We start from the raw sequence: 25,249 nt of genomic DNA, 5'->3' as shown, positions 1-25,249 counted from the left end.
TGCAAACAATTATCAAATTTTCCCAAATTTCAAAATTTTATAAACTGCATTTTAGCTTATCCAATAAAATTCGGTTTTAAATCATTTATTATATTATATTATTGTAGAAAATTATAGAAAAGTTTGCTGACTAATGTTGAAAGCCATATCTCTATATATTTATTTATTAACTAATCTAAAATATGCGACTAGAAACAAATCGCTTACTTAATTTTTATTATCTTCTTATATCTTCGAAATCTTTATTCAATATACTTAATATTGAATTAATGAAGTGCAGCTTGTGAACGCTAATAAACTCAATGAAGTTTTATAGACACTTAATATTAGCTTTTATGTGAAGCTTTGTTTCGGTCATTAAAATATTGGTTTATTTATTGGAACTAATTTAGCTTCGATAGTATCAAGAGTGTTATCAAATTAAACAGTAATTTATAATATTGTTCGCTTTTAATATTTTTTAGACTTTTTGGAATTATTCACTTAAAGCATAAAGTATTTCACATAGTTCGCTACGCTGTAAAAAGTTGAGAGAAACTGAACGTTTTATCTCGTTTTGATTGTGCTGCAAAAAGTTATGATCTCAATATGATATTTTGCTAGTTTATGATTATAATGTTGATTATGATGATGATGATGATGAAGTTGATTTCGTTTGTGAACGAAAAGCAACGAGTGAAAAAAGAGACAAGCGAAACGAAACGAAACGAAATGTGAAGAAGACAAAAGCAAAGCACGAAGAAACAGTATCGAATGAATCAAAAACAAAACAAATAAATGAAATAACAATAAAATTAAAATGAATAAAGAAGAGAACAGGAGGCAGAAGCAGAAACAGAAGAAGGCACAAGCAAAGAAACAAACAGAAACAGCAACAACAACAAATTCCAATGAAATTACGTATGAGTGATTTTTTTTTTATTATTTCTTTTGTATATACATACATATTAAAGTACGCATTGCTTTTGTTCTGCCGATGTCTGTGTGCACAATTACATATATATATATACATATGAATATATATATATATATGTATATATATATATATATATATATATACTGATAAATATTTACGAGCACGGCGACATTTTTTTTCGTTTTTTTTTTTGCTTATTTTTCATACCCTTTCAATGATACTCTACAATTGGGTATTTGAATCAGGTTTACCACTATGTTAATCTACTTAATGATCTTAATTCCTTGGCAAATTTCCAGGGTATGCATCACGTCCATCACACTTCGCCCACTTATCCTATTTATAGAGTTTTTATTTTAGCAAAAAAATGTTTGCGCGAGAGATTTGCTGAGCGCGTCTATTAACTGATTATTATTACCATCTAATTATTACATATAAATAAAAAAAAATATATGTAAATTTTTGTTTATTTAGTATATTGTATTTCTTTAGGTTTTGTTTTTTTTTAAATTGTTTTCTCAACACGCGCGTGGCAACATTTTTATATTTTGATTTTTGCTCTTTACCCAAAACTTGATTTTTCGTTTTTTTTTATGTTGTTTTTTTTTTTGTGCTCACAGTTTATTAATTTATTGGGCATAAAAATGGTTTGTTAATTGCCTGAAGAAACAAAAAAGCAATTTGCCTTTGTTTGTTTTAATTCGCATTCGCGTATTTGTTGTTGTTGTTCTTTTTGTTGTTGTATTCTGAATTCTTCATTTCCTTTTTTTCTCATCTCTCCATTTTGTGCGTCTTTATGTCTTTATTTATTTGCTTTATTCGCATTATTTCCGCCTAAAAGGTGTCAAAAGCCATGCAAAATATGATTAATAGAAGTTAGAAGAGGAACAACAACAATTGAACGACTTACAGATACCCTGTAATTTGAGTTTTCTTTTTTACTAATGTGGCGCTATTAATGTAGAAAAAGCGGATAATTCATTTGATTGTGACTAATGAATACCCTGTAAATGTATTTCCAAAATGTAATGCAAAGTATTCTACTAATAAATACCCTGTAAGTGTGTTAGCATGAAAAATGTGACGCAAAGAATTCTATTTTGATATGATCGACTAGCATGACTAAAAAATAATAAAATAAGATTCACAAGGTAGTTTAACGTACAAATACCCTGTAAATTTTATTCTATGCTGATTGTGATTAGAAAATGGTTAAATGCAGTAGTAAAAAATGATTCACATCTATCAAAACTAATCGAATTATATAGTACATAAATGTGGGCCACAAATATTCAAGTAATCTGTTGAAAAAAAACACCTTATCAGAAGAATAGAAAAAAAAAGTGAATTTTGTTAATGGAGACGATAATTCAAAACTTTTGTTTGTTGTTGTTTTCTTTATTTACTAGAGAATTTTCCGCAAGTTTCGGACTCTATTATTATCGTTATAGAAGTTGTTGTTGTTGCTGTTGTTCTTTGTGTTAATTAAATCTTATCTAAACAATTTTAAGTGGAATTGTTTCAATGACAATAAAAGAAAAAAAAATAAGAATTGGGATTAGAACGCTTTACAGGGTATCCCACTGTTTGTTTATACAATATGTACATTACATTAGCGAATGCCAACTGAAAATGAAAATGAAAAGCAAAATCAATAACTGGCAAATAGGCTGGGCACAAAGCGCAAAACAATTCCAAACTGAAACTATTGCTACATTTTGTCAGACACACACACACACACACACATACACATACACAGAGAGAGGTGTTTATATCCATATAGAGATATCTATATATCGATACTTTCAGCTATTGTATAACAAAAAGGAAAAAAACGAAACGACAACGAAACGAAATAATCAAAGGTCACTTACTTATTGCACTTAATAATAATAATAATACTAATACTATCATGATTATCACATGATGATGTTTCGCCTGATAATCATGTGAACGAAATGCGTATACACTTCTTTCAAAGAGAGCGAGAGAGGGAGAGAGGGAGAAAGGAGTGTGCTAGACAAGTTGAATAACTTTTGTAGTTGTGTGTAATTTACATAGATTGTGAAATTTGTTTGCTTGATAATGCAATGAATCATGAATTGCGCTTTCACTATCAATAAAAACAGAGCACAAGTACAACAATTGATTAATTTGTTACAATTCAAGTATTTAATGCATTTGTGTTGTACAAAATGCGTATTTTCCCAACCAACTTTACTTAATCATTATAAATTACGCATTCAAGAATAGATTTGAAAATATTCCGTGTAAATCAATTCACAAGCATTTTTAAATATCGAGTAAATTAAATTACACAATTCACGCGATCAAAACTCATTTGAGTAATTTTCTATTTACCAAAAGTCTGCACACATTTCATGACATTGTGATTATGCTTCTTTTTTTTCTCTCGCTCTCCACAAACTGCAACAACAACAAGTACATTACTCTCCACACTCTTTGTAGGGTCGTTGTTGTTGTTGCTGTCTCGCCTCAGCCTATTGGCGTCTAGTCTCTTCTCTAGTTCATAAACTCGACGTCGATCCGTTACTTATGTGTGCCACCCCCTTCCCCTTCCTCCACCCCACAACCTTTGAACACATTCTCTTTTTTTTACTGTTGTTGTGCTCGCTCTTGCTCTCTCGCTTCGTCGCTCTGTCTGACTGTCTGTCTGTCGGTTGTGTCGGTGTCGATGTCGCTATCTTTGTCTTGCAATCTATAAATAAATGTTGGCTGCATTTTGCGCTGCTGTTTTTGTGACTGTTCATAAAAATTCCATTTGCTTTTGTGTACATCCCAAGCACAAATTCTCACATAGATGTGTGCGTTTGTGTGTGTGTGTGTGTATCTGCCAGATGCGGTAATGTTTACTGTTGTTTTCTTTGCTTTCATTGCCTTTTTCTGGCTTTTGGCAATTTTGATTTTCGCTGAAAAATATATACTAAGTATTTTAGGTATTTATTTCGCTGCTGGTTTTGATAAACAACAACAAAAAATGCTGTGCTGCCCACGATTACCTCATATGAAATATGCCAGCTTATTGTTTGCTTCTTCTTCTTCTTCGTCTTGCTGTATGCTCGATTTGTTGACAGCCCAACAACAACAACGACAGCAAGAACAGTGAATGCAAACACACACACACATTGCTATTTACATGTGCAGCCCATAGCCACACGCCGCCCACATCAGCTGCCACGCCCATCACACTTTGCACTTGGCGACAAGAACAACAACAACAGCGACTGCGGCGCCTACGTCGCTCGCTGTCCATTCGGCTAAGCTTTAGTTTGTTTTTTTTCCCCGGCAGTTCTTTTTTGCGCTTTTTTCTTCATTTCCCACACACATACATACTAACGTGCATTACAAACACACACACAAATATACATACATACATATAATTTCATGCCCTCCCCCAAACCCGTCTCCACGCCACAAGCTTTGCGGCGTTCTTTGGGCTTTTACTTTTGCCTTTATTTTAAATGTGAGTGCGCCGCAACGACGTCGCTGTCGACGTTGACGTCATGAACGAAGCGTCGAGACGAGGCGAGGCGCGGCGCGACGCGGCTGCGACGCCGACGCTTGCGCTTACTCACAATCAAATCTCACGCCGCATTTTTAGTCTCAATTTGTTTGTGCTTCAATAATAACTGAAACGAAAAACACACGCGGCTAAAGCGACGATTTCGTCAACGTCAGTTTACTTTACCTTATTTTACTTTTGACTTTACTTTACACCGCTTTTGTTGTTGTTGTTTTCTTATTTGCTATTTTTCGCTTTGCACTGTGCGCTGTGCTTGTGTGCGTTTCTATCTCTTGTGTGTGTGCGAGCTTCGTGTTGTTGTGTGCTTATTATTATTGCTTTTGGTTTTGTCTTTGCATGTTTGTGTGTGTTTGCCTCTGCTCAATAGTAAACTGTTTTTCAAACCAAGCAAAAACTCGCCGTTGCCTGGCCGCTGTCTGTCTGTCGACAACGACGACGACGACGTCGCTGCGGCTGCGGCTGCAGTGGGCGAGAGCATTCGAGATTGTGAGAGAATGAGCGATGGCTGAGCAGAGGCAGAGGCATCACAGAGGCAGCAGCAACTCGTTCGTTCGTTTGTTTCACTCACTCGCTGCGCTTACATTTTGTGTTGTCGTGGGTCGCCGCCGTCGCAGCGTTCGTCGCTCGGTCGCCTCGGTGAGTGGGTCGTGTGCGCTCTCGTCGTGTTGTTGTTGCAGCAGCAACGGCAGCAGCAGCAGCAGCGGCAGCATAATTAGACGCCATCGTCCGTATCTCGCTGTCGCTGCCAATCTGCGTATGCGTAACGCGGCGCATTGCAGTTGTTGTACACACATTCATACATACATTTTAAAATGTGTGTGTGCGTGTGTGTGTGTGTGTCGGCTGCTCGTCTTATTTTCCTTTAATTTTGCACATTTTGTTTGCTTCATATATTTGTTGTTGCTGCTCGCCAATGTTTTTGTTCGCCTTCATGTGCACACACTTACATACATACATATGTTAATTTCTGTTGCTCCCCCTGCCTAAATACAAAACTATTCCTCTTTCTTTCTTTCTACTGGTGCTGCTGTTGTTGTTGTTTACTCGACAACCATCTTTGCTTGCCCATGTGGTGAATGAGGGGTATTTGTGTGTGTGTGGTGGATTTTGGGGGTGGGCAGTGCGGTGTGGTGTGGTGAAGTGGTGTGTTAGGCGCAACGCGACAGTGTCGCTGTCGCTTTTTTTCTTTCTATGCACACATGTTAAAGTTGAAATTTAATTAGTTCGCTCGCACTGCTTTCAAACAAACAGAAAGCAACCACTGTGCAACAACAAACTACATGTGTTTCGTATGCGGACTAAAATAAAAACTCGAATCTGTTTACACTAACTTCAACATTCAAAGTCTTTAACACTAAACTCATGAGAAAACTTGCTTTATTTCTCAATTTTATATCAATTTTCATGTTTTGATGAATCTCTTACACTAAATTCAGATTTGTTTTCACATTACTATCCAAGATTTTTAAATTTTACATAAATTTTCATATTTTACTGAACCCTTTACACTAAATTCAGATGTGTTTTAATATACTATCTTGGATTTTTCAATTTTATACAAATTTACATATTTTGATGAATCTTTTAAACTAAATTCAGCGTAAATTTAGCTTTATTTTAATAGTACTTTAAATCAATATTACTATCCAAACAATTTATCTGCAATACCAATGAAATATGTACGTATGTATGTATGTATATATGTATGTATTTATGTACATATATACATATACATATATATCTCTGTAGGGCTACGTGACTTCAATCAATGTTTGGCATTTCTAATTTTGATAACATTATTTTGCGCCTGTTACATATGAGTTGTGTGTATGTACATATGTTAGTCATGGATGTACATACATATACCTTTATATATGTACATACATACATTTATATGTATATACATATATGACTACATATTTGATATGTATGTAGATAGATTAGCGCTGCTTGAATTGCGGATTTGTAGCTTGTCTTTAACAGTTTTATATGAACACTACATAGAAATATACATACATATGTGCATACATACATATGTGTAGATAAGTTTAAGCAATTAGCACCCAGCGAGCAGTGTTCAATTGAATTGAGCAACCACAAATAAATACATGTGTTTATAATTCCTAGAAATATGTAACATTTTATCAAAGTTCTTAGAAAAATGTAACATTTGCTTAAATGTACATAATTTCTTACTTCAGTATACATATATATATTTTACACTATATATTATGATATAACGTCTACGAGGTATCTGCTAGTCAAGCATATTCGATTTCTAGATTTCAGTGCGCTGACCCACAGACCCACATTTTGTATGTGTGTGTGTGTGTGCAGCACAATAGGCGTATACCCTGTAAATTGCACTAAAGAGAGACCACAGTATATAATATAGTATTCATTTAATAAATACATCATATACTATATACTATATAAGTACATATTTGCTGATTGAGTCAACTTGAGATGTCGTCGTCAAGTCGCGCCCAAAAAACTCAGCAATATAACTTGTGCTTTATTTTTTTTTTTGTTCATTCGCTCTGAACTTTTGATGGTATTAATGGTAGTTGTTGTTTTTCTTAATTTTCGTTTTGCTGTTTCGCTTGTTTTTATGCTGCGATTACGTCAGCTGACTTGTCACTGGGACGAATGTCAATGCTAAAAACAAAATATAAATAAATTAAATTATATTCAAGCACACACACACAGACACGTGTACACACACACACACACACACAAGCACATACATAATTGTGTATCTGTGCAAATTGTTTGATTTTGTTTTTCAGTTGATTTGTTTGTTTGTTGCCTTCACTCGCGGGTGAAAGTTGCACAGTTTGAAATCAAATAAGGGGAAAATCAAAAGAAATACATACATATTAACATACACACACAAACTGAGACAGACATACATACATACATAGCATAGACAAAAATAAAAAAAACCTACATAGCATAGAAAAAAAGTGCAACACGAAATCAACTCATCCATAAAAGCAGCGAAAAAAAAATGAATAAAATTTAGTAAAAGCAAAAAAAGACAACAAAAAATTTCGCGGTGAGTGAAAATTTACTCAGAGAAAATAATCTAGTGACTGCATTATAATTTTTATTAAGCAAATGAAAATTAGTACAGGGTATCAGCAAGTCATTACTTACATTTTGGCTTTTTTTTTCCTTGCAAGAGTGTGTAAAATGTGTGTGTATGTATGTATGTATATATGTATGTACATATTTTTATTGCTCGCCGTTATTTTATGTTCATCTTGAGTTTCATTTAAATTTTCGCTTAATTGATTTGCTTCATCTGCATTTGGCAAGTTGACTTTGTTCACAGTTTGCTCTTCCATCTTCTTCTTCAGTCTTTGCTTCAACTATTGTACATACATATGTATGTACATATGTACATACGTATATACATTCATGTACATTTGTATGTCGCTTTACATTCGTATTCTAGCCGATATACTCATGCAAAACACAGGTTTTGCGTCGTCTGTCTTTGGAAAACAGTTAGTTCTCTATTTCTCCCTCTGCCTCGTTGTCTCCCTCTCTCTGTCTCTCTCTCGCTCAGTCGCGCGCTGCAAAACGCCAGGTGCGTGAATAACAACACACACACAGACACACAGACACAAACATACTCACACTTACACAGAGACAAACGCATCCCCAAGCCATTATTGGATAATAATAATGCCCATTACGCGCACAAACATACAAACACGCATTTGCTTGCCTATGTGCATGTGTGAGAGTGTGTGTATGTGTGTGAGCACATAATTAAACAGCACTCGAAAATTGTACGCAAGCTGGCTGCTTCTTCTTATTGCTGCTGCTCTTTTGGGGCTGGACGAACACAAACGAACGAACGAACAAAGCAAAGACCAGCAACAACAACAACATTCAGTCAGTTCATCTATCGCTGCCAGCAGTGGCAGCGGCAGCGGCAGCAGCTGCTGTTAACAGCAAAAATGTTCTATTCAAATTGCTTTCACCCAACACTACTACTCGCTATGTTATTTTATTTTGCTGCTGCTCGCCTGTTAGCCAACAAAAACAAAAACACAAATCAAAATCGACTGCACAATTCGCTGTTTCTGTTAAAATTGCTGCTGCTGCTGCGCTGCAAATGCTAAGAGCTTTCTAACGCATCGACATCGACGTCGACGTCAGCAGCTACTGAGCTGCGGCCTTGCGCGTACACAAAAGAACAAGCTAGAAATGCCAAGAAACAACAACACAGCGGCAACAGCAAGAGCAGCGACAGAGACAGCGACGCCAGCAGCAGCAGACAGAACTAAACAATTTAAGTTCACTCGGTTAACATTCAAACACTCACACACACACACACATACATACAGACACATGCATGCATGTAAGTGCGGGCGCACTCTGTCGCAGTCGGCGTCGCCGTCCAGCCTGTTGTCGTTGTTGTTGTAGATTTTTGCCAATTTTACCTTGCCGCTGCTCTCTAGCACAAAACAGTGTCGAACTTAAAGAGCGAGTAACGTGACGTGTCGTTGTTGTCGGCAACGCGCGCGGTTCAATTTTTCTTTTTTAATTTTTCTTGTTGTCGTTGTCGTTGTCTTGTTGTTGTTGTCTTGTTGTGTATTCGCCAACTTCCTACTAAATACAACACAGCAAACGAAATTAAACAGACAAGAGAGCGGAGGCTAAAGCAAACGACGATACGAATGCCGCAGCAAAGCGTGTGTGTGTAACATAAATGCAAAACGTGCAAAACAAGCAAAGTGTGCAAAAAAAAAAAAAAGAAAAAAGCAAAGCAAAGCAAAGAAGGAAAATACGAATACAAAACACAAAACAAAAGGCAGACGCAAAACAACTGTGCGAGAGTGCAAAAAACGAAAGAGTACGCCGGCAGAAGAGAGTAGTGCATGCTCTCTTGTTCTGCCCGCTCTCGCGCTCTCACCAACACATTGCCAGAGAGACAGACAGAGAGAGAGAGAGAGAGCAGAAGCATATTCTAGCAACAAGGTTCGATTGCTCTCGCTCTCTCATGGGGCAGCTGATTTGAACAATTTTGCCGGCAAGCGTGTCAGCTGTTTTTACCGACAGAGCGTACATACACATACGTACGTACATACAATACAGACGTTGCCATGTTAGCCACGGCAGCAACAACAACAACAGCGAGCGCCGCAGCAGCCACTGCGAGCAGCGCTGCACGCAAACGCAGTCGCAGCACCAGCAACAACAACGGCGGCAGCAAGCGTAGCGCCGGCAGCGGCGCCGCTGGTCGCAAATTAACCAAGAGCGTGAGTGTTGTTATTTTTTTTTCTTTCCCCCTTTTTCTTGCGTTCGTTTTGTGTGTGTGTGTGTGTGTGCGTGTGTTTGTTTCTCTTTGTTTACATTAGCGGCGCTTTGTGCACGTGCTGTTGGCATCAACGGCTGATTTGCTGTGCGCCCAGCATACGAGTTGTTAACAGCGCGCTGTTAAGTAATTAATGTTAACCCATTAACAGCAGTCTATTTAACAGTTTATAAGAGACATTAACATACACACACACGAAACGAACTTAAACATAAAACTTTAATTTTTGTATTTACTGATAAATATGTAGGTCAACAAAAGAAACTGTTGCTATGAAAATGAATTGAATTTCAATTGATTTAAGCGAAAATATATTGAATATTGTCTGCTGCTATAATTAAACCAGTGAGGAACAAAAAAAAAAATAAATTAATTAATTTCATAAAAAAAGATTATAATAGTCAAGCGGCTGCTTTGCGTGCTTTTCACGTTCGTTCTCGTCGTCGTTGTTGCTTCCCATTCATTCGTCGTTTACGTTCGGGTTGCGCCGTCGTTAAAGCACGACGCTAAAAATAAACGCATACAGCGCGCATATGTGTGAATGTGTGTGTGTGTTTTTTTTTTTTTTTTGTTGTGCTGTGTTGTGGGCAAGCAATGAAAACGAAAATTTGCGTGACGTCTCTCGACCTTGACTCATCGATGTGAACTGTTAAACTGCGCGGCGACGACGACGGCGAAATGTTGCGATGCGATGGCGATGCTTGACGATGCGCGACGGCGTTGCCAGACAGCTGCAACTGTTTTTGTGTTGAATGGCAGCGCTAATGTCAACGTCTTGCCAACCAGTTTTAACACACACACACACATACACGATGAAGTTTATATCTGTGTGTATGTGCATTAAAGCGTTATCACAGCACGTTGCCAAAAAAAAGAGAGAAAAAAGGAAAAGAGGAAAACTTGTTCGTAATGTGAGGCAGAGTGATAGATAGGCATGATGCATTTGAAAAAAAAAGAAAATATACAACGGCGCTTTCCACAAGCTGCATTGGAATGCACTCGCAATCGTTGCATCTCTCTCTCTCTCACACACACACACATACAGTTGCAAGCTCGCACTCTCTCATACTCTGCCTCTGCTGCAGTCGACGCTGATAATACATGTGCACAGATGGTGCCAATAAGAAATGCATACATACGTTATGCATGTCACTGCCACACCCTCGCACTCAGCGCCCCTCTCCCCCCACACAAACACACACACACACATCCTAGAGAGAGGGACGCACGTTCGAATTTGGTTTTGGTCTCGGCTTGTTCTCGCCATCGCCATCGTCGTCGTCTGCCCGTCTCGCGGGCCTTTTCGCACGCTTTTGCTTTTGTGATGTCCCCTCTCAATCGCCGGCCCCCTCGCACCAACACATCGACAACATCAACATCATCATAGATTTATCTCATTCGCGCGCACGTGAGTCGAGAGCAAAACCCAAAAATTTAGCGCTGCCCATTTCTTGTTAGGTTTTGTGTGTTATCATTTGTTGTCTCTTCTCCTCCTCCTCCCGCTTTTCTCTTTATAGTGTTGCCAAATTTGTGTTCGTCCGTTACAAACTTTCTTATGTAGCCTTTTTTTTTTGCTGCTCATTTACTTGATATGCCATTTTTATTTCATCCATGTTTGGTAGCACTTTTTTTGTAGGTTCGCGGCGTCGTCGTCACATCTTTCGCTCTCACTCTCATGACAGAGTTGCCAGCTGTTGTAGTTGTTGTTGTCGTGCTCAGCAAACCGCAAACAGCGCGATGTGCTGCGACGCGACGACAGCGAAAAATTTGCTTCCTTCCTCTGTTTGACGCTGCTGCGACGCAGCAGCAGCAGCAGTAGATGACGTTGGCAGCGCTGACCGGGAATATCTGCTCTGCCTTGGCGTTAAACGTTTAAAATTGTACCAAATGGAAAATGTACCAAAATTTCCATTATGTACAAGTTTTGTTTATTTCTTATTGTTTAACCCGATTATTATTATTGTTGTTTAATATAAAAATAGCGATTGTAAAATAGTTATAAATGGCTCTTCTTGAAATTGTTTTTCTATTTTCATATACAAATTATAATTTTTAATTGCTTTTTCATTCACACCAAACACACACACAGAAAAATACGAACATAATTTGGGCAATGGCGTCGTCAGCTTCGCTGCCTGCGTCAACGCACGCCTCGCGAATTGACAAAGACGCCGGCTGGGTTGCTCTGCTGCTGGGCAATGTAAGAAGAAGAGCGCTCGCAGTCGCGCAGCAGAATCGTCGCCGCAGCAACAGCAGCAGAAGCAGCAGCAGCAACTACAAATAGTTGTTGTAGTTGTGTAGTTTAGTTTCGGTGTTGTTTTTGGCTGGGCGCGCGCGGAAGTCGCAGAAAATTTATCAAAAGCAACAGCAGCAAAAGCAAACCAACGAAGGCCGAACACGAGAGCGAGGCGAGCGACAGACGACGACGAAGCAAAGCAAAGCAAAAGCAGCGCGGTGGCTGCCGCCTGCCTGCCTGCCTGTCAATCGGATTAATTTTTATTGTACTTTTCTTTTCGTCGTTTTTGCAAAAAGTAGTGTTAGTGTAGTGTTGTGTAGTAGTTGTTGTCGTTGTCTCGACTTTGGCTCTGGCCTGTGACTCGCTCGCTCGCTCGCTTGCTCACTCGCTCTCGCCCTGCTCTCTGTATATGTTGTGTGCGTGTGTGTGTCGTCTCTCACACACTCTCTCTCTCTCTCTGTTGGTCTCTCGCGAGCGCTCTCGCTCTCTGCAAATATAGTAGCAATAGCGCCCGAGACTGAGACGTTCGTCGCTGTCGCTGTGCTGTCTGTGTCGTCGTTGTCGCTGTCGCTGCCGTCGCCGTCGTCGCTGTCTCTGTGTCTGTGTACGCGTTTGATTGCTCTTGTTCTTCTTTTTTCACCTTCTTTCTTGCTCGTTACGGGCCGCGCGCACCATTACAAATACGCGTATAACAATTTTTGCTGCCTGTGCCCCGAGAAACAGAAACGAGAAACACACACAGAAAAAAACCGACAAAAAGAAAAAAGCAACGAAAGAAAGGAAGAAAAAATACAAAATTAATACCCAGAGCCACATAAACTAAGTACGCGGCGTGCAAAATAGTCGATGATAAAATAATCGTCATGTAAATTTCGCAAAAGTGCAAAAAAAAATACACAAAAAAAAAAATAAATACATATAAACAGCTTTTGAATGTGATAAATTGTAATAGAATGTGAAAATTCATACACACACACATACACACCGAAACACACTCATACCCATACACGTCATACTCACGCACACACACACTCACACACACAAGGCGTATGTGTGTGCAGAAAAATATGCGGCGCTTAAAAAAGGTGAACGGCATTTTGTCATAAATACACATACAAACAAATTCATACACACTCACACACAGCCACGCAAAGCAAATGCAAAAAACAGAAAATAGTTAAATAGTGCTCTAAAATACATTTATGTGTATGTGTGTGCAATAAGAAAAAAAGAAAGAACATTTTTGTGCGATTTAATTTGTGCTTTAATAATCAAAATCAACTCTTGGTGTTTGTGTCGTTTTGCTTCGTTTTTTTCCTTTTTTTTGTTCGCCTCTCTCATTGTCTTGGCTTTTTGATAAAATATTTCAAACACACACACACACTCATACACATATACATCAACATATTCAAATACACTGCTGAATGCATTGCGCTCACTCACACGCATGCCTTCTTGGCTGCGGAGCGGCGCCCAGCAGAGTAGCACGCGCTTGCTGTGACGTCTCGTCTCGCTCACTCACACACGCATGCAAGGGGGTCGCACATCGCCATGTATTTTGTATTTTGCACGTTGCTCTCTTTCGCTCTTTGCGTTTTCGCCATTTGTTTTCCGTTTTATTGCGGTTGCCACCTCGCCAACAAGAGTTGTGCAGCATTTGAGACGATCTGGCAGCGCTGGCTGCGTTGCTTGTCCACCAACGAACCAGCGAATCAAAACAAAAAGTGTCGCAGTGTTGCAAAATGTTCGACAAGAGTGCGATAACGATGAAACAGCAAATCGATTAAATGGATTGGATTATATTGTTAATACTATTAAATTAAGAATTGTGAGATGTGCATATTTAATGAATATTTTATTTATGTGTGTTGTTTTTCTTTTCGCTTTGCAGATGTCCGCCGGCGCTCAATTGCAGATGGCCCCACAGACCACATCGACCCTAAGTCATCATCATCCCAGCAGTCAGGCAGCACAGCAGCAACAACAACAGCAACAGCAGCAACAACAACAGGCGCCACAGCAGCAACATTTTGCTAATCATCACAGTACGCAGGCGCAACAGCAGCAGCAACAATTGTTACCACAACAACTGACGCAGCAGCAACACTTGCAAACGCACACGTTGCATCTGCAACAGTTGACCACACAACAGCAGCAACACACGCAACAGCAGCAGCAGCAACAACAACAGGCGGCAGCAGTGGCTGCAGCAGCTGCGGCAGCAGCAGCACAACAGCAACAACAACAACAGCAGCAGCAACAGTCGTTGCAACATCATAGCACACTGCCGCCACAGCATCAGCAGCAGCAACAACAACAGCAGCAACTGCAACACTTGCAACACCAACAGCAGCAGCAACATCCGCACGCGGCGCTGCATCAGCAGCAGCAACACGGAGCCGCTGCTGGCGGTCACAGCAGCAATCCGGACTCGAATATGAGCACTGGTTCCTCGCACAGCGAAAAGGATGTCAACGATATGCTAGGACTCGGCAGTCTACAGCAACAGCAGCAGCTCAACGCTGCGGCTGGTCTTCACTCCAACAACGGCGCCTCCATGCTCGACTTGCTGCAACAGCAGCAGCAGCAACAACAGCAACACAACAATACCGGACCAGGCAGCGGAGTTCCGGTGCCGGTTTCGGTGCCAGGACCCGGCCCAGGACCTGGACCCGCGACCAATGCCAGCGGGAAACAGCCACGAACGCCAGCGGAACGCAAACGTAAACGTAAAATGCCCAACAACACAGATGAGACGGGCAACGGAGGCGGTGGCAGCAGCAGCGGCGGTGTCGTCGGCAGTTTGAAGGGCAAAGCGTTGGCATTTCGCGACAGTTCGATGTCAAAGGCGGGCGGCAATCTGGCGCTTAGCCTGTGCGGTGCTTTGCCCAGCGGAGGCGTCGCCAGCAGCGGCGGTGGCAACGCATCTGGTGCCGGGGGCGGGGCTGGTGGCAAGAGTGCACGCTTGATGGTCACCGGCGGCGGTGGCGGTGGTGGAGGCGGTGGCGTTGTTGGGAACGCGGATAAGAAGATCAACGAATACTTTAACAAGCCGCAACAGCAACCGAATGTGGCGAACTCAACGCTGCGGCAGCACACGGGCAGCAAGTCGCCATCATCAGCCAGCCAACAGCAACAACAACAGCAGCAGCAACAGCAGCAACAACAACAGCAGCAGCAAGTTAACAGTCAGCAGGTGCAGACGACGAATGCGTATTCCATACACGGCTATCATGCAACTAGTCCACAGACGCAGGCGCCCAGTCAGCAACAGCAGCAGCAACAACAACAGCAGCAACCAGGCGCCGAGTTTCATTATGTTGGCTCCGTTGCGGCGGCGGCGGCAGCAGCAGCTGCGGCAGCGGCCAAGCAACAGCAGCAGCAACAACAACAACAGCAGCAACAGCGTCAAACTTCCAATGCAATGGTTCCTCAGCAAACGCAAATGGGCGTGGCTATGTCGCATGTGGGCGTGGGACATGGTGTACTCGGACTCGGTGTCGCGACGACGCAACAACAACAGGCGGCGCAACAGCAACAGCAGCAGCAACAACAGTTGCCCGTGGTGACCACAGCGACATCAAGTGTTTCGGTTGCCACAACGCATCAGCAACTGAATCCCCTCGGTGTCGGAGTCGTGGGAGGTGTCGTTGGAGGCGTGGGCGTCGTGGGAGGCGTGGTCGGCGGTGTTGTCGGTGGCTTGGCGCCTCCGCCGCCGCCGTTGCCAATGCCAGCGGCGATCATGACGTACACGAAGGGCACACAGACGGAGGTGTCGCAGCTGGAGCTGCAGGAGCGGGAGGCAGAACACGAGTCGGGCAAGGCGAAACTGGACGAGATGACAAGACTGTCGGATGAGCAAAAGTGCCAGATCATCAGCCATCAGAAGAACATCGAACAGCACAAATCGCACATTGCCAAATGCATTGATGTCGTGAAGAAGCTGCTCAAAGAGAAGAGCAGCATCGAGAAGAAGGAGGCGCGTCAGAAGTGCATGCAGAATCGCTTGCGTCTCGGTCAGTTTGTGACGCAACGCGTCGGTGCCACATTCCAGGAGAACTGGACGGATGGCTATGCGTTCCAGGAGCTCAGTCGGCGGCAGGAGGAGATCACCGCGGAGCGTGAGGAGATCGATCGCCAGAAGAAGCAGCTGATGAAGAAGCGACCCGCCGAATCCGGACGCAAGCGCAACAACAACAGCAACCAGCAGAATAACCAACACCAGCAACAGCAGCAGCAACAGCAACAGAATTCCAATTCCAATGACTCCTCCCAGCTGACCGATCGCCTCGGCGGCAACGCCGGCGCCGGCAGCTTGGACAGCGGCATCGGCAACGTTGGCAACACGGCCGTCGGCAATGCGGGCGTCGGCGTCGGTGTCGGTGGCATCGGCAACGTTGGCGTCGGCGGCGCCGGCAGCGTCGCTGGCAGTGGTCGTGGCCTCTCCCGCTCCAATTCCACCCAGGCGCAGCAGGCCCAGCTGCTCCACAATGGCGGCGGCGGTGGCGGTGGCGTTGGCGGCATCGCCGGCGGTGGCGGAGGCGCTGGCTCCGGCGGTGGCGGCGTGGGCAATAGCGGTGGAGGCGGCGGTGTCGGTGATCGTCTCTCGGATCGCGGCGGCGGCGTCGGCGGCGGTGGCCCAGGCAGCGGGGGACCCGGCGGCAGCGGCGGCATCGGTGGCAACGATAGCGGCAGCTGCTCCGATTCGGGCACGTTCCTCAAACCGGATCCGGTGTCGGGAGCGTATACGGCGCAAGAGTATTACGAATACGATGAGATACTCAAGCTGCGACAGAATGCCCTCAAAAAGGAGGACGCCGATCTGCAGCTCGAGATGGAGAAACTGGAGCGTGAGCGTAATCTCCACATACGTGAGCTCAAGCGCATACTCAACGAAGATCAGGTAAGTTTTTGAATTACTATAACAACTATGCTATATATTTAATCTCTCCCTTTTTGCAGTCCCGCTTTAACAATCATCCTGTGCTGAACGATCGATATCTGCTTCTAATGCTGCTGGGCAAGGGCGGCTTCTCCGAGGTGCACAAGGCGTTTGACCTCAAGGAGCAACGCTATGTCGCATGTAAGGTGCACCAATTAAACAAGGATTGGAAGGAGGATAAGAAAGCTAATTATATCAAGTGAGTAGAAGAGCGCAGCGCAGCAGCAAAACGAAAACGAAATTCAAAACCAAACTACAAATTCAGGATTCAACAGAGTAGAATTCCATATGCAGTCATTTAACATTTGTGTAACATTCGTTTAACATTGTCAATCCAAACTAAGGATTAACAGAGTAGAATATGCAGTAATTTAACATTAGTTTCACATCAATCAAACTGTTAAGTTTAGCCAGAGTTCAGAGCATTTGATGATATCATTCATTTCGAATAATCTGTTTAGATTACTTCACAGCATTTTATGTATTGTGATTCATTTTGAATAATCTGTTAAGTTTAGATTAGTTTTGTGATTCTTCTATGTTAGCATAGCTTTAGTTGAACTCGAAGATTGAAGATAAAGTGTTAGAGACCTAGAAAATTTGTGGGATACATCTTCGATTTAAATGCACTTTCTTTGCTAATGTTCCTTCCTTCGATGTATTGCACTCTTCAGACACGCCTTGAGGGAGTATAACATACACAAGGCGCTGGATCATCCGCGCGTCGTGAAGCTCTACGATGTCTTTGAGATCGATGCGAACTCATTCTGCACCGTGCTCGAGTATTGTGATGGACACGATCTGGACTTTTATCTGAAGCAGCATAAGACTATTCCCGAGCGTGAGGCGCGCTCGATAATAATGCAGGTGAGTGAGAGTTACATTAAAATACCTTCTCTAGGGAATTTAATATTATATATGAAATCAGTTTATTAGAATATGATGAAAAGTATAGCCTGAAGGATTTAGTCGCTCTTCATAATAATGATGACAAATTTAGCAAGCTTGAATCTGTTTAAACAAAAAATTGTTTTTTGAGAAAAATCTCTGAAATTCCTTTTTCAATTTAAACCAAAGATTACATTCATTATTATTTCGTGCTAATGTTCATTTATTGTTTTTTTTTGTTTAATATTGATAAAGATTTAGTTTAGTTTCTTGCGTAATATTCTTCAACGTTTCACTGACTAAAATCGGTTATTTTAATTCATTTGAAATGTTAAAATACTTTTTATATTTTGTCTTGTCCAATTTAGTTATATTTTTGAATTTCTTAGTACAGCTTTTGTTAAGTTGTCTCGCCAATCGAAATAAAATTATTATTTATTATGATTGTGATGAAAATTAGGGAATAAGTTTAGCAAATAGAGCAAAATTGGTCAAGGCAAAATTGCATTTTCAATGTAGGATTTTAAGTTCTTAATTTGCTGTTTCCCTTGGAACTTTCTTAGATGTTATAATCGATAATCGTAAATGTAAATTTGCGAATATTTTGTGAAGCTTGCTTGCGATTTCCTTTTCAAAAGCAAGCACAAACATTTCAACATATTTTTGAAAACATATTCAATGTTGAGATTATAATTTCGGCTTTTAAATGCCAAGCTTTCTGTGCTTAGTAAAAACCTCTATCCACAATAAATAAATTATTGTGTTCTAAAAGGTTTTGTGATTTATTCAGTATATAAAAATACCATGGCTATGAATTTGGAAAGCTATATTTAAAAAATATTCCAAATATAATACAAAGTAACTTAAATGTACACTAAACATTTTAGTGTTCACATTCCTTTCTATCGAAGAAGAATAATAAATAAATGTGGATTGAAATAATGAATGAATCTATTTCAAACACTCAGGTTGTGTCTGCACTGAAGTATCTAAATGAGATTAAACCGCCCGTCATCCACTACGATCTGAAGCCGGGCAACATACTGTTAACCGAGGGCAATGTCTGTGGCGAGATCAAGATCACCGATTTCGGTTTATCCAAAGTGATGGACGATGAGAACTACAATCCGGATCATGGCATGGATCTGACATCTCAAGGAGCGGGCACCTATTGGTGAGTGTGAATGATGATTGAATAATAATAGTAATTGATTCGGAAATAATTGATATTTTGATTCTATTCTTGAAGGTATCTGCCACCCGAGTGCTTTGTCGTTGGCAAAAATCCACCGAAAATCTCATCGAAAGTGGATGTGTGGAGTGTGGGCGTGATATTCTATCAGTGTTTGTACGGCAAGAAGCCATTTGGTCACAATCAATCGCAGGCCACGATCCTCGAAGAGAACACCATACTGAAGGCCACCGAAGTGCAGTTCTCGAACAAACCAACCGTGTCCAATGAGGCAAAGGTAAGTCTGGAAATCAATTCAATCAGAATTTTCTTTGCTTATTTTCGTCTTTCGATCAACTTTCTTTAGAGCTTCATTCGTGGCTGTTTGGCGTATCGCAAGGAAGATCGCATGGATGTGTTTGCGTTGGCAAGGCATGAGTATATACAGCCGCCGGTGCCGAAGCATGGCCGTGGGTCGCTGAATCAACAGCAGGCGCAACAGCAGCAGCAACAGCAGCAGCAACAACAGCAGCAACAACAGTCGTCCACGTCGCAGGCGAATTCGGCGGGACAGACATCGTTCTCAGCCCACATGTTTGGCAATATGAATCAGTCCAGCTCATCCTAGCTGCCAACTAAACGCAATTCCAATTCATAATTCGCCGCCACAGCAGCTGGTCAAGCAGCACAGCAGCAGCAGCAACAGCAACTGATAAGCAACAACAACAATAACAACAACAACAGCAGCAGCAACAACATGAACATCAACATCAACAATAACAATTATTATATCAACAATAATAATCACAATAGTAGCAACAGTAACAACAACAACAACCACAACAACAACAACCAGAACAACAACCATCGCAGACATAGCAACAACAGCTTCTATGCTGCCACATTACTTGATGCCGAACCCTTTTGCTACGAGACTGTGATGGATGGCTCGCATTACAAGCTGCCGCCATCGGTGTTGGTTGCCACGCCGCCAGCCACAATGCAACACTCGCAACAACATCAGCTGCAGCTGCAGTTGCAACAACCACCAGCAGCAGCAACAGTCGTCGGAATTGCAGCAACAGCCACGACGATAGCAGCCACAAGCAACAGCAACAGCACGACAACAACAGCAACTGGAACAGCAGCAGCTGGAGGAGGAGGAACAACAACAACAACACGCACCTATCTGGGCATGTACAAACGTTGGCAGCAACAGCAGCTGCAGCAACAGGCGCAATTGCAACAGCAACAGCAATTGTTGTTGCTGCAACAGGAGTTGCTGTAGTTGGTTTTCAGCGATCGTCAAACAACACCACTGCCAAAGTTTATCGACAACTGTTGCTGCTGTTGCCAGCAACCAGCCAGCAAACAAGCCAGCAACCAATAACAAACACAAGAACAACCCGAAGAATTTCCAGCGCAACTTGCTTAAGGAAAAGCGCATCGCAAAAAGAAAATGAAACTTAAATTAAACAAACAACAAACTATATGCATATATAAAACAATATTTATATATCTATATATATGAATATGTATATGTATATAGTATATATATACATATATATTATATTAAATGTGATAAACAAGCGTAAAGCAAAAAAAAACAAAAACAAAAACGAAATCTAAGCATAAACAGAAGAAGAAAATCACACAAGCAAAATGCTGATGAAAAACAAGAAACATTGATGTTGAAAGCGAGAAAAAACAGCGAAAGAAGAGAGAATTTGGTAAGCACAGAGAAGAGAAGAGGAAGACCGAGAAAGCCGAGAGAAAGAGAGAGAGAGAAGACACGGATTATGCTGTACGCGAGGAGAGGAAAAACAACAAAAGAATTATAAATAATGATTAATAAGAAAATGATAAGTAGTAGATTGTAGAAATGCCAGAAAAACGAAAAACACACAAAAATAGCAGCATGCAAATAAAGCGAGTAAAGAGCAAGAGAAGAAGCGCAAGCAAAAGGCAGAAAAGCAGAAGCAGAAACAGGAAGCAAAACGGAGGAGAAGAAGGAGCAAGAGCAAGATGATGATGAGCTACATAGTTGTTTAAAAGGCTGCTAAAAAAAAAGAAGAAAACAAAAAGTGTTTTTTTTTTGTTAACTATATTGAACAGAACAGAGAAAAAGAGAGAGAGAGAGAGAGAGAGAAAGCAGCATAAAGTTAATATTACAAATAATAATTATAATATATAATTAAAATACAACAAAATACAAAAATGAGAAAAAAAAAACCCAACAAAACACAAGAAAAAACAAAAATAATAAATGCTACATGTAAATTAGTGACTAGTTAACCAATCAAGCAAGCAAAAAAAAAAAAAAAACACGATACAAAATCAGTTTTTTCTTTGTATTAAACATAAAATAAAAAAAACAACAGCCGTAAGCAGAAAAATGTAATTCATAATTGATAATTGATAATAATAATGATAAAAAACAGCCAGGCAAACAGTAAAAGAAAATATAGCAAAAATTAGCGTAGAAAACAGCGTAAAAAGCAAAGCAGAAGAAAGGATAAAAGAGAAAACAAAAGAAGAGAAACGCTAACCGTAAAGTAAAAGCATTAAAAAAAAGTTGCCTTTGTTGTTAACACACTTGGATGTTAACTTAACAAATTTGGGACTTGTTTGTTTGTTGTTCTTCACACACACACACACACACACATACGTACATAAATATTTTTGCCTTAATAACAAAATACACATAAATACATAGATTATTAGACATGCATCATTCAATGTATATACATTAAATATATATGCATATATTTATATATACTATATTAAAAACCAACAAAACATAAATATAATAATATTTTCATTTTGTAAGAGCAACACACACACACACACACACCCACCCACCCACACACACACACACGCTTAGACGTTTTAATTTCAAGAAATGGAAAGAAAATTTTAAATGAAAAGCGCTGCGACGAAAAACGTTGTTTTGCATTTAAATCATGTTTATTTTGTATCAAAATTCAGTTACATTGATCAACGCCTCTCCTCCGAAATAGTTTTTATTTTGGCAGCGATACCCACACACACACACACCCTACACACACACACACACCCTACACACACACACACACCCTACACACACACACACACATAGCAGAGAACAACAACGTCAAGAACCCAAAAGTTTGGCAAAAAAAATCATTTCATCAAAAATGCGGAAGAAATAGTTTAAAAAACAAAAAAAAAATGGTTTATCAACAGCAACAAAGAAAAAGATAAAAGAATAATACAACAAAACAACAGTTAAAAACCCAACAACAATAACAATAATGTATGCAAAATTTTCAACAAGTTGTATCATCTCTTAAAACAAAAACAAAAACAAAAGAAATACATTTAAATATATGCAGCAAAAAAAAAAAAAAACAAACACACACATCTGAGAAAATATTACTTCAGATTAAATAATAACTAATGTAATAGTTTTTATTAAAAATAATAATAATATTAATAATAATAATAATAATGATATATATATATGTACACACCACATACATATATAATACATATATTACGTAATGTTTTTTTTTTTAATTTTAAACCATAATTGTAATGAACTACTGCGTAACAATGTATTAAATATTAATATCAAAGGCATATTAATAGAAATATATTAAAAAACAAAAAAAGAAAAACACAACATTTGAAAGAGGAAAAGGATAACAAAAAAAAAAAAAACGAAAACAAAAAAAAAAAAACACTACCATGCTAAATGTTTCAATAATATATAGAGATCTATATGTATGTAAAACCCATATATAAAATCTGCCTAAAGCTATAAAGTAAACGAAATACTAAAAAAGATGTTGAGAAAAAAAAGGTCGAAGAAGAACTCTTCTTCTTCTTCGTACTCTTCTGCAAGCAACAAATCGATATATAAGTTCGGGCGGGGCGGGGCAGGGGGGCGTAGTCTTCGTCATGAAATTCCACAGCTTTTTTCCAAGCCGCAAGTCAAAAATAAAAATAAAAAAACAAAAAATATATATTAAAATTAACTACTAAATATGAAAACTGAAAGCAGAAAGCTCTGGGCAATAAAATTTGTAAACAGCGCTTCAAAAAAGAAAAAACAAAACGCAGAAAGAGGGAGATAGACAGCGTGAGAGAACGAGATAGGTAGCAAGAGATTGGCAATGAAAGAGATAAAGCGATTGCTAAAAAAAAACAAAAATTAAAAGTAATAATGCTAAATAAAAAGAATCAAGCAAAACCTTTTTTTCTTTAGACTATACAAAAATTAATAAATTAGACTTTAGTGTGCGCTAAAAAAAAAACAAATAAAAAGTAAATATGAAATATTGCAAAGCGAGAAACCCGCATAAGAATGAGACAGAGACCGAACTAGCGACAGAGACAAAGACAGAAATACAGAACAGATTCCGATTCAGATTCAGAGAATACGAATAAATAAATAAATATAGCATGCGGATGAGAAACAGAACAACACAAGAAAGAACCCCATTAAAACATAACAAAAAAATAAAAAACAAAAACAAAAAACAGAACACAACAAGTAGCAAAGAAATTGTAAATATTAATATACATATATGTAATAAAAAATAATAATTATAATTATTAATTTATGCCTAATTAAAATTTAATGATGAATTTCGATGAAATATGCCACAAAAGATGAAACAGATTTTGAGCAGATAACGATGATATATAGAAGAAGATGAAGAAGAAGAACGCAACGCTTAGCAAAGCAAAGCAAAAAGCAACAAAATAAAAAAATTAAAAATCGAAAACCATTTCAAGAGACACGGGCTAAAAAATAAAAACAAAAAGAAAACCGTGCGTACTTTCCTTTAATTTTAGTGAAACAGTTATAAGTGTGTTTTTTTTTTGTGTAAACTTATCTGATCCTTTGATTAATGTCGACGTCAATAAATTATGTAATTTAAAACTTATACTTATATATATATATTACTATGATACATATAATTATGATTATGATTATCTATTCTATTCTTTTTTTTTGTACTTCTATCGATTGTATGCGTGTGTTGATTTAATTTTAACGAAACAGCAAAAGCGAATCTATATGTAATATGCACATTTTAAATTATATATATATACCTAAAATATATATATATATATATCCGTATATATTTAAACATAATGAGAAACCTATTAATTTTATTATTATTTTTTTAAAAAATATCACGGCTTCGGTTCGCTCCAAAACAGCGAAAGCGAACTGAGAAAAAAAAAACATCAACAAGAAAATAAACAAGCAAAAATGTTTCAAAAAACGTGAATTGTTTTTTTTTTCATCTTAGTATTATTATTTCTTACATTTTTTTTCTTATTTCTTATTTGTTTCTTACACACACAACACAACAAAAGAAATGAAATGGGAAAGGCATTATAAAAAACGTAATAACTATTAAGTGTTTAAATAGTACTAACTAAATGAAATGGAAACGAAATGAAAAGAAACCCAAGAAATCAAAATATAAATATTTAATAAACAAAAACCAACCACAGTAACAGCAATAACAACAATGATAACAACCTAAAACATAAACATAACAAAATCAAAAAACAAAAAACATTGATAACGTGAAGAAGAAGAAGAAACTGTCTCATTTGCAGCGGAAGTCGCACGATGAAAAAGCCCAATTAAATTATTTGTTGAGTATTTTATTAATAATTATAATATTTAAATTGAGAAGCGAAAAAAAAGAAAAACGATAACGAAAAAAGCAAAACTGAATAGCATATGCATATTCTATGCGTGTGTAAGATATATGATGATATATATATATATATGATATAAACAAATTATTTAATAGTTATGCTAAAAAATTATTTAAACCAAACCGAAAACGAAACGAGAAAAAAAAACAAAAACAACAACCATGTGGCATCAGCAACCAACAAAAAGAGAGAAAAACAAAAAAAATACTTCCCACTGGGTTCTAGGCCGCGTTTCAAAAGTCTTAACAGCGTCTATGATACGATACGATATATGTATGAATATAATGAATATACGATACGATATATTCCAAATTGGATGAGTGCAAATTGGAGTGAAGAGCTGCAAGGAAGGAGAGAAGGAGAAGGCAAGAAAGATAGTTGGGGCTGGCGAGAGAGAGAGAGAGAGAGAGATGCAAATGCAGAATGCAGTTTAATGACGATGCAAAACCAGATACTAAATTAATAAGTAAACATAAAAATTAATAAATAAATT

At 39.1% G+C, this 25,249-nt stretch overlaps 1 protein-coding gene across 4 annotated transcripts in view; it reads left to right on the top strand.

Moving 5' to 3' along the window:
• Positions 1–19,657, top strand: part of LOC132795755 (neurogenic protein mastermind-like) — a 111,839-nt gene extending 92,182 nt beyond the window's left edge. For 2 of the 4 annotated variants that reach the window (XM_060806631.1, XM_060806629.1), the window contains 6 exons: positions 13,920–16,931; positions 16,991–17,169; positions 17,645–17,837; positions 18,827–19,032; positions 19,108–19,327; positions 19,397–19,657. In XM_060806631.1, the coding sequence (XP_060662614.1) occupies positions 13,920–16,931; positions 16,991–17,169; positions 17,645–17,837; positions 18,827–19,032; positions 19,108–19,327; positions 19,397–19,657 (4,071 nt within the window). Of the gene's footprint in view, positions 1–8,940; positions 9,737–12,921; positions 13,114–13,919; positions 16,932–16,990; positions 17,170–17,644; positions 17,838–18,826; positions 19,033–19,107; positions 19,328–19,396 lie in introns of those variants that run through there. The other 2 variants (XM_060806630.1, XM_060806632.1) reach the window with 2 other exon arrangements.
• Positions 19,658–25,249: the final 5,592 nt, after the last annotated feature.

Source organism: Drosophila nasuta, chromosome X (genome assembly GCF_023558535.2).
Source record: "Drosophila nasuta strain 15112-1781.00 chromosome X, ASM2355853v1, whole genome shotgun sequence".
Taxonomy (NCBI): Eukaryota; Metazoa; Arthropoda; class Insecta; order Diptera; family Drosophilidae; genus Drosophila; species Drosophila nasuta.
Note: the sequence above shows the minus strand (reverse complement) of the source record. Positions and strands in the feature narration are given on the sequence as shown.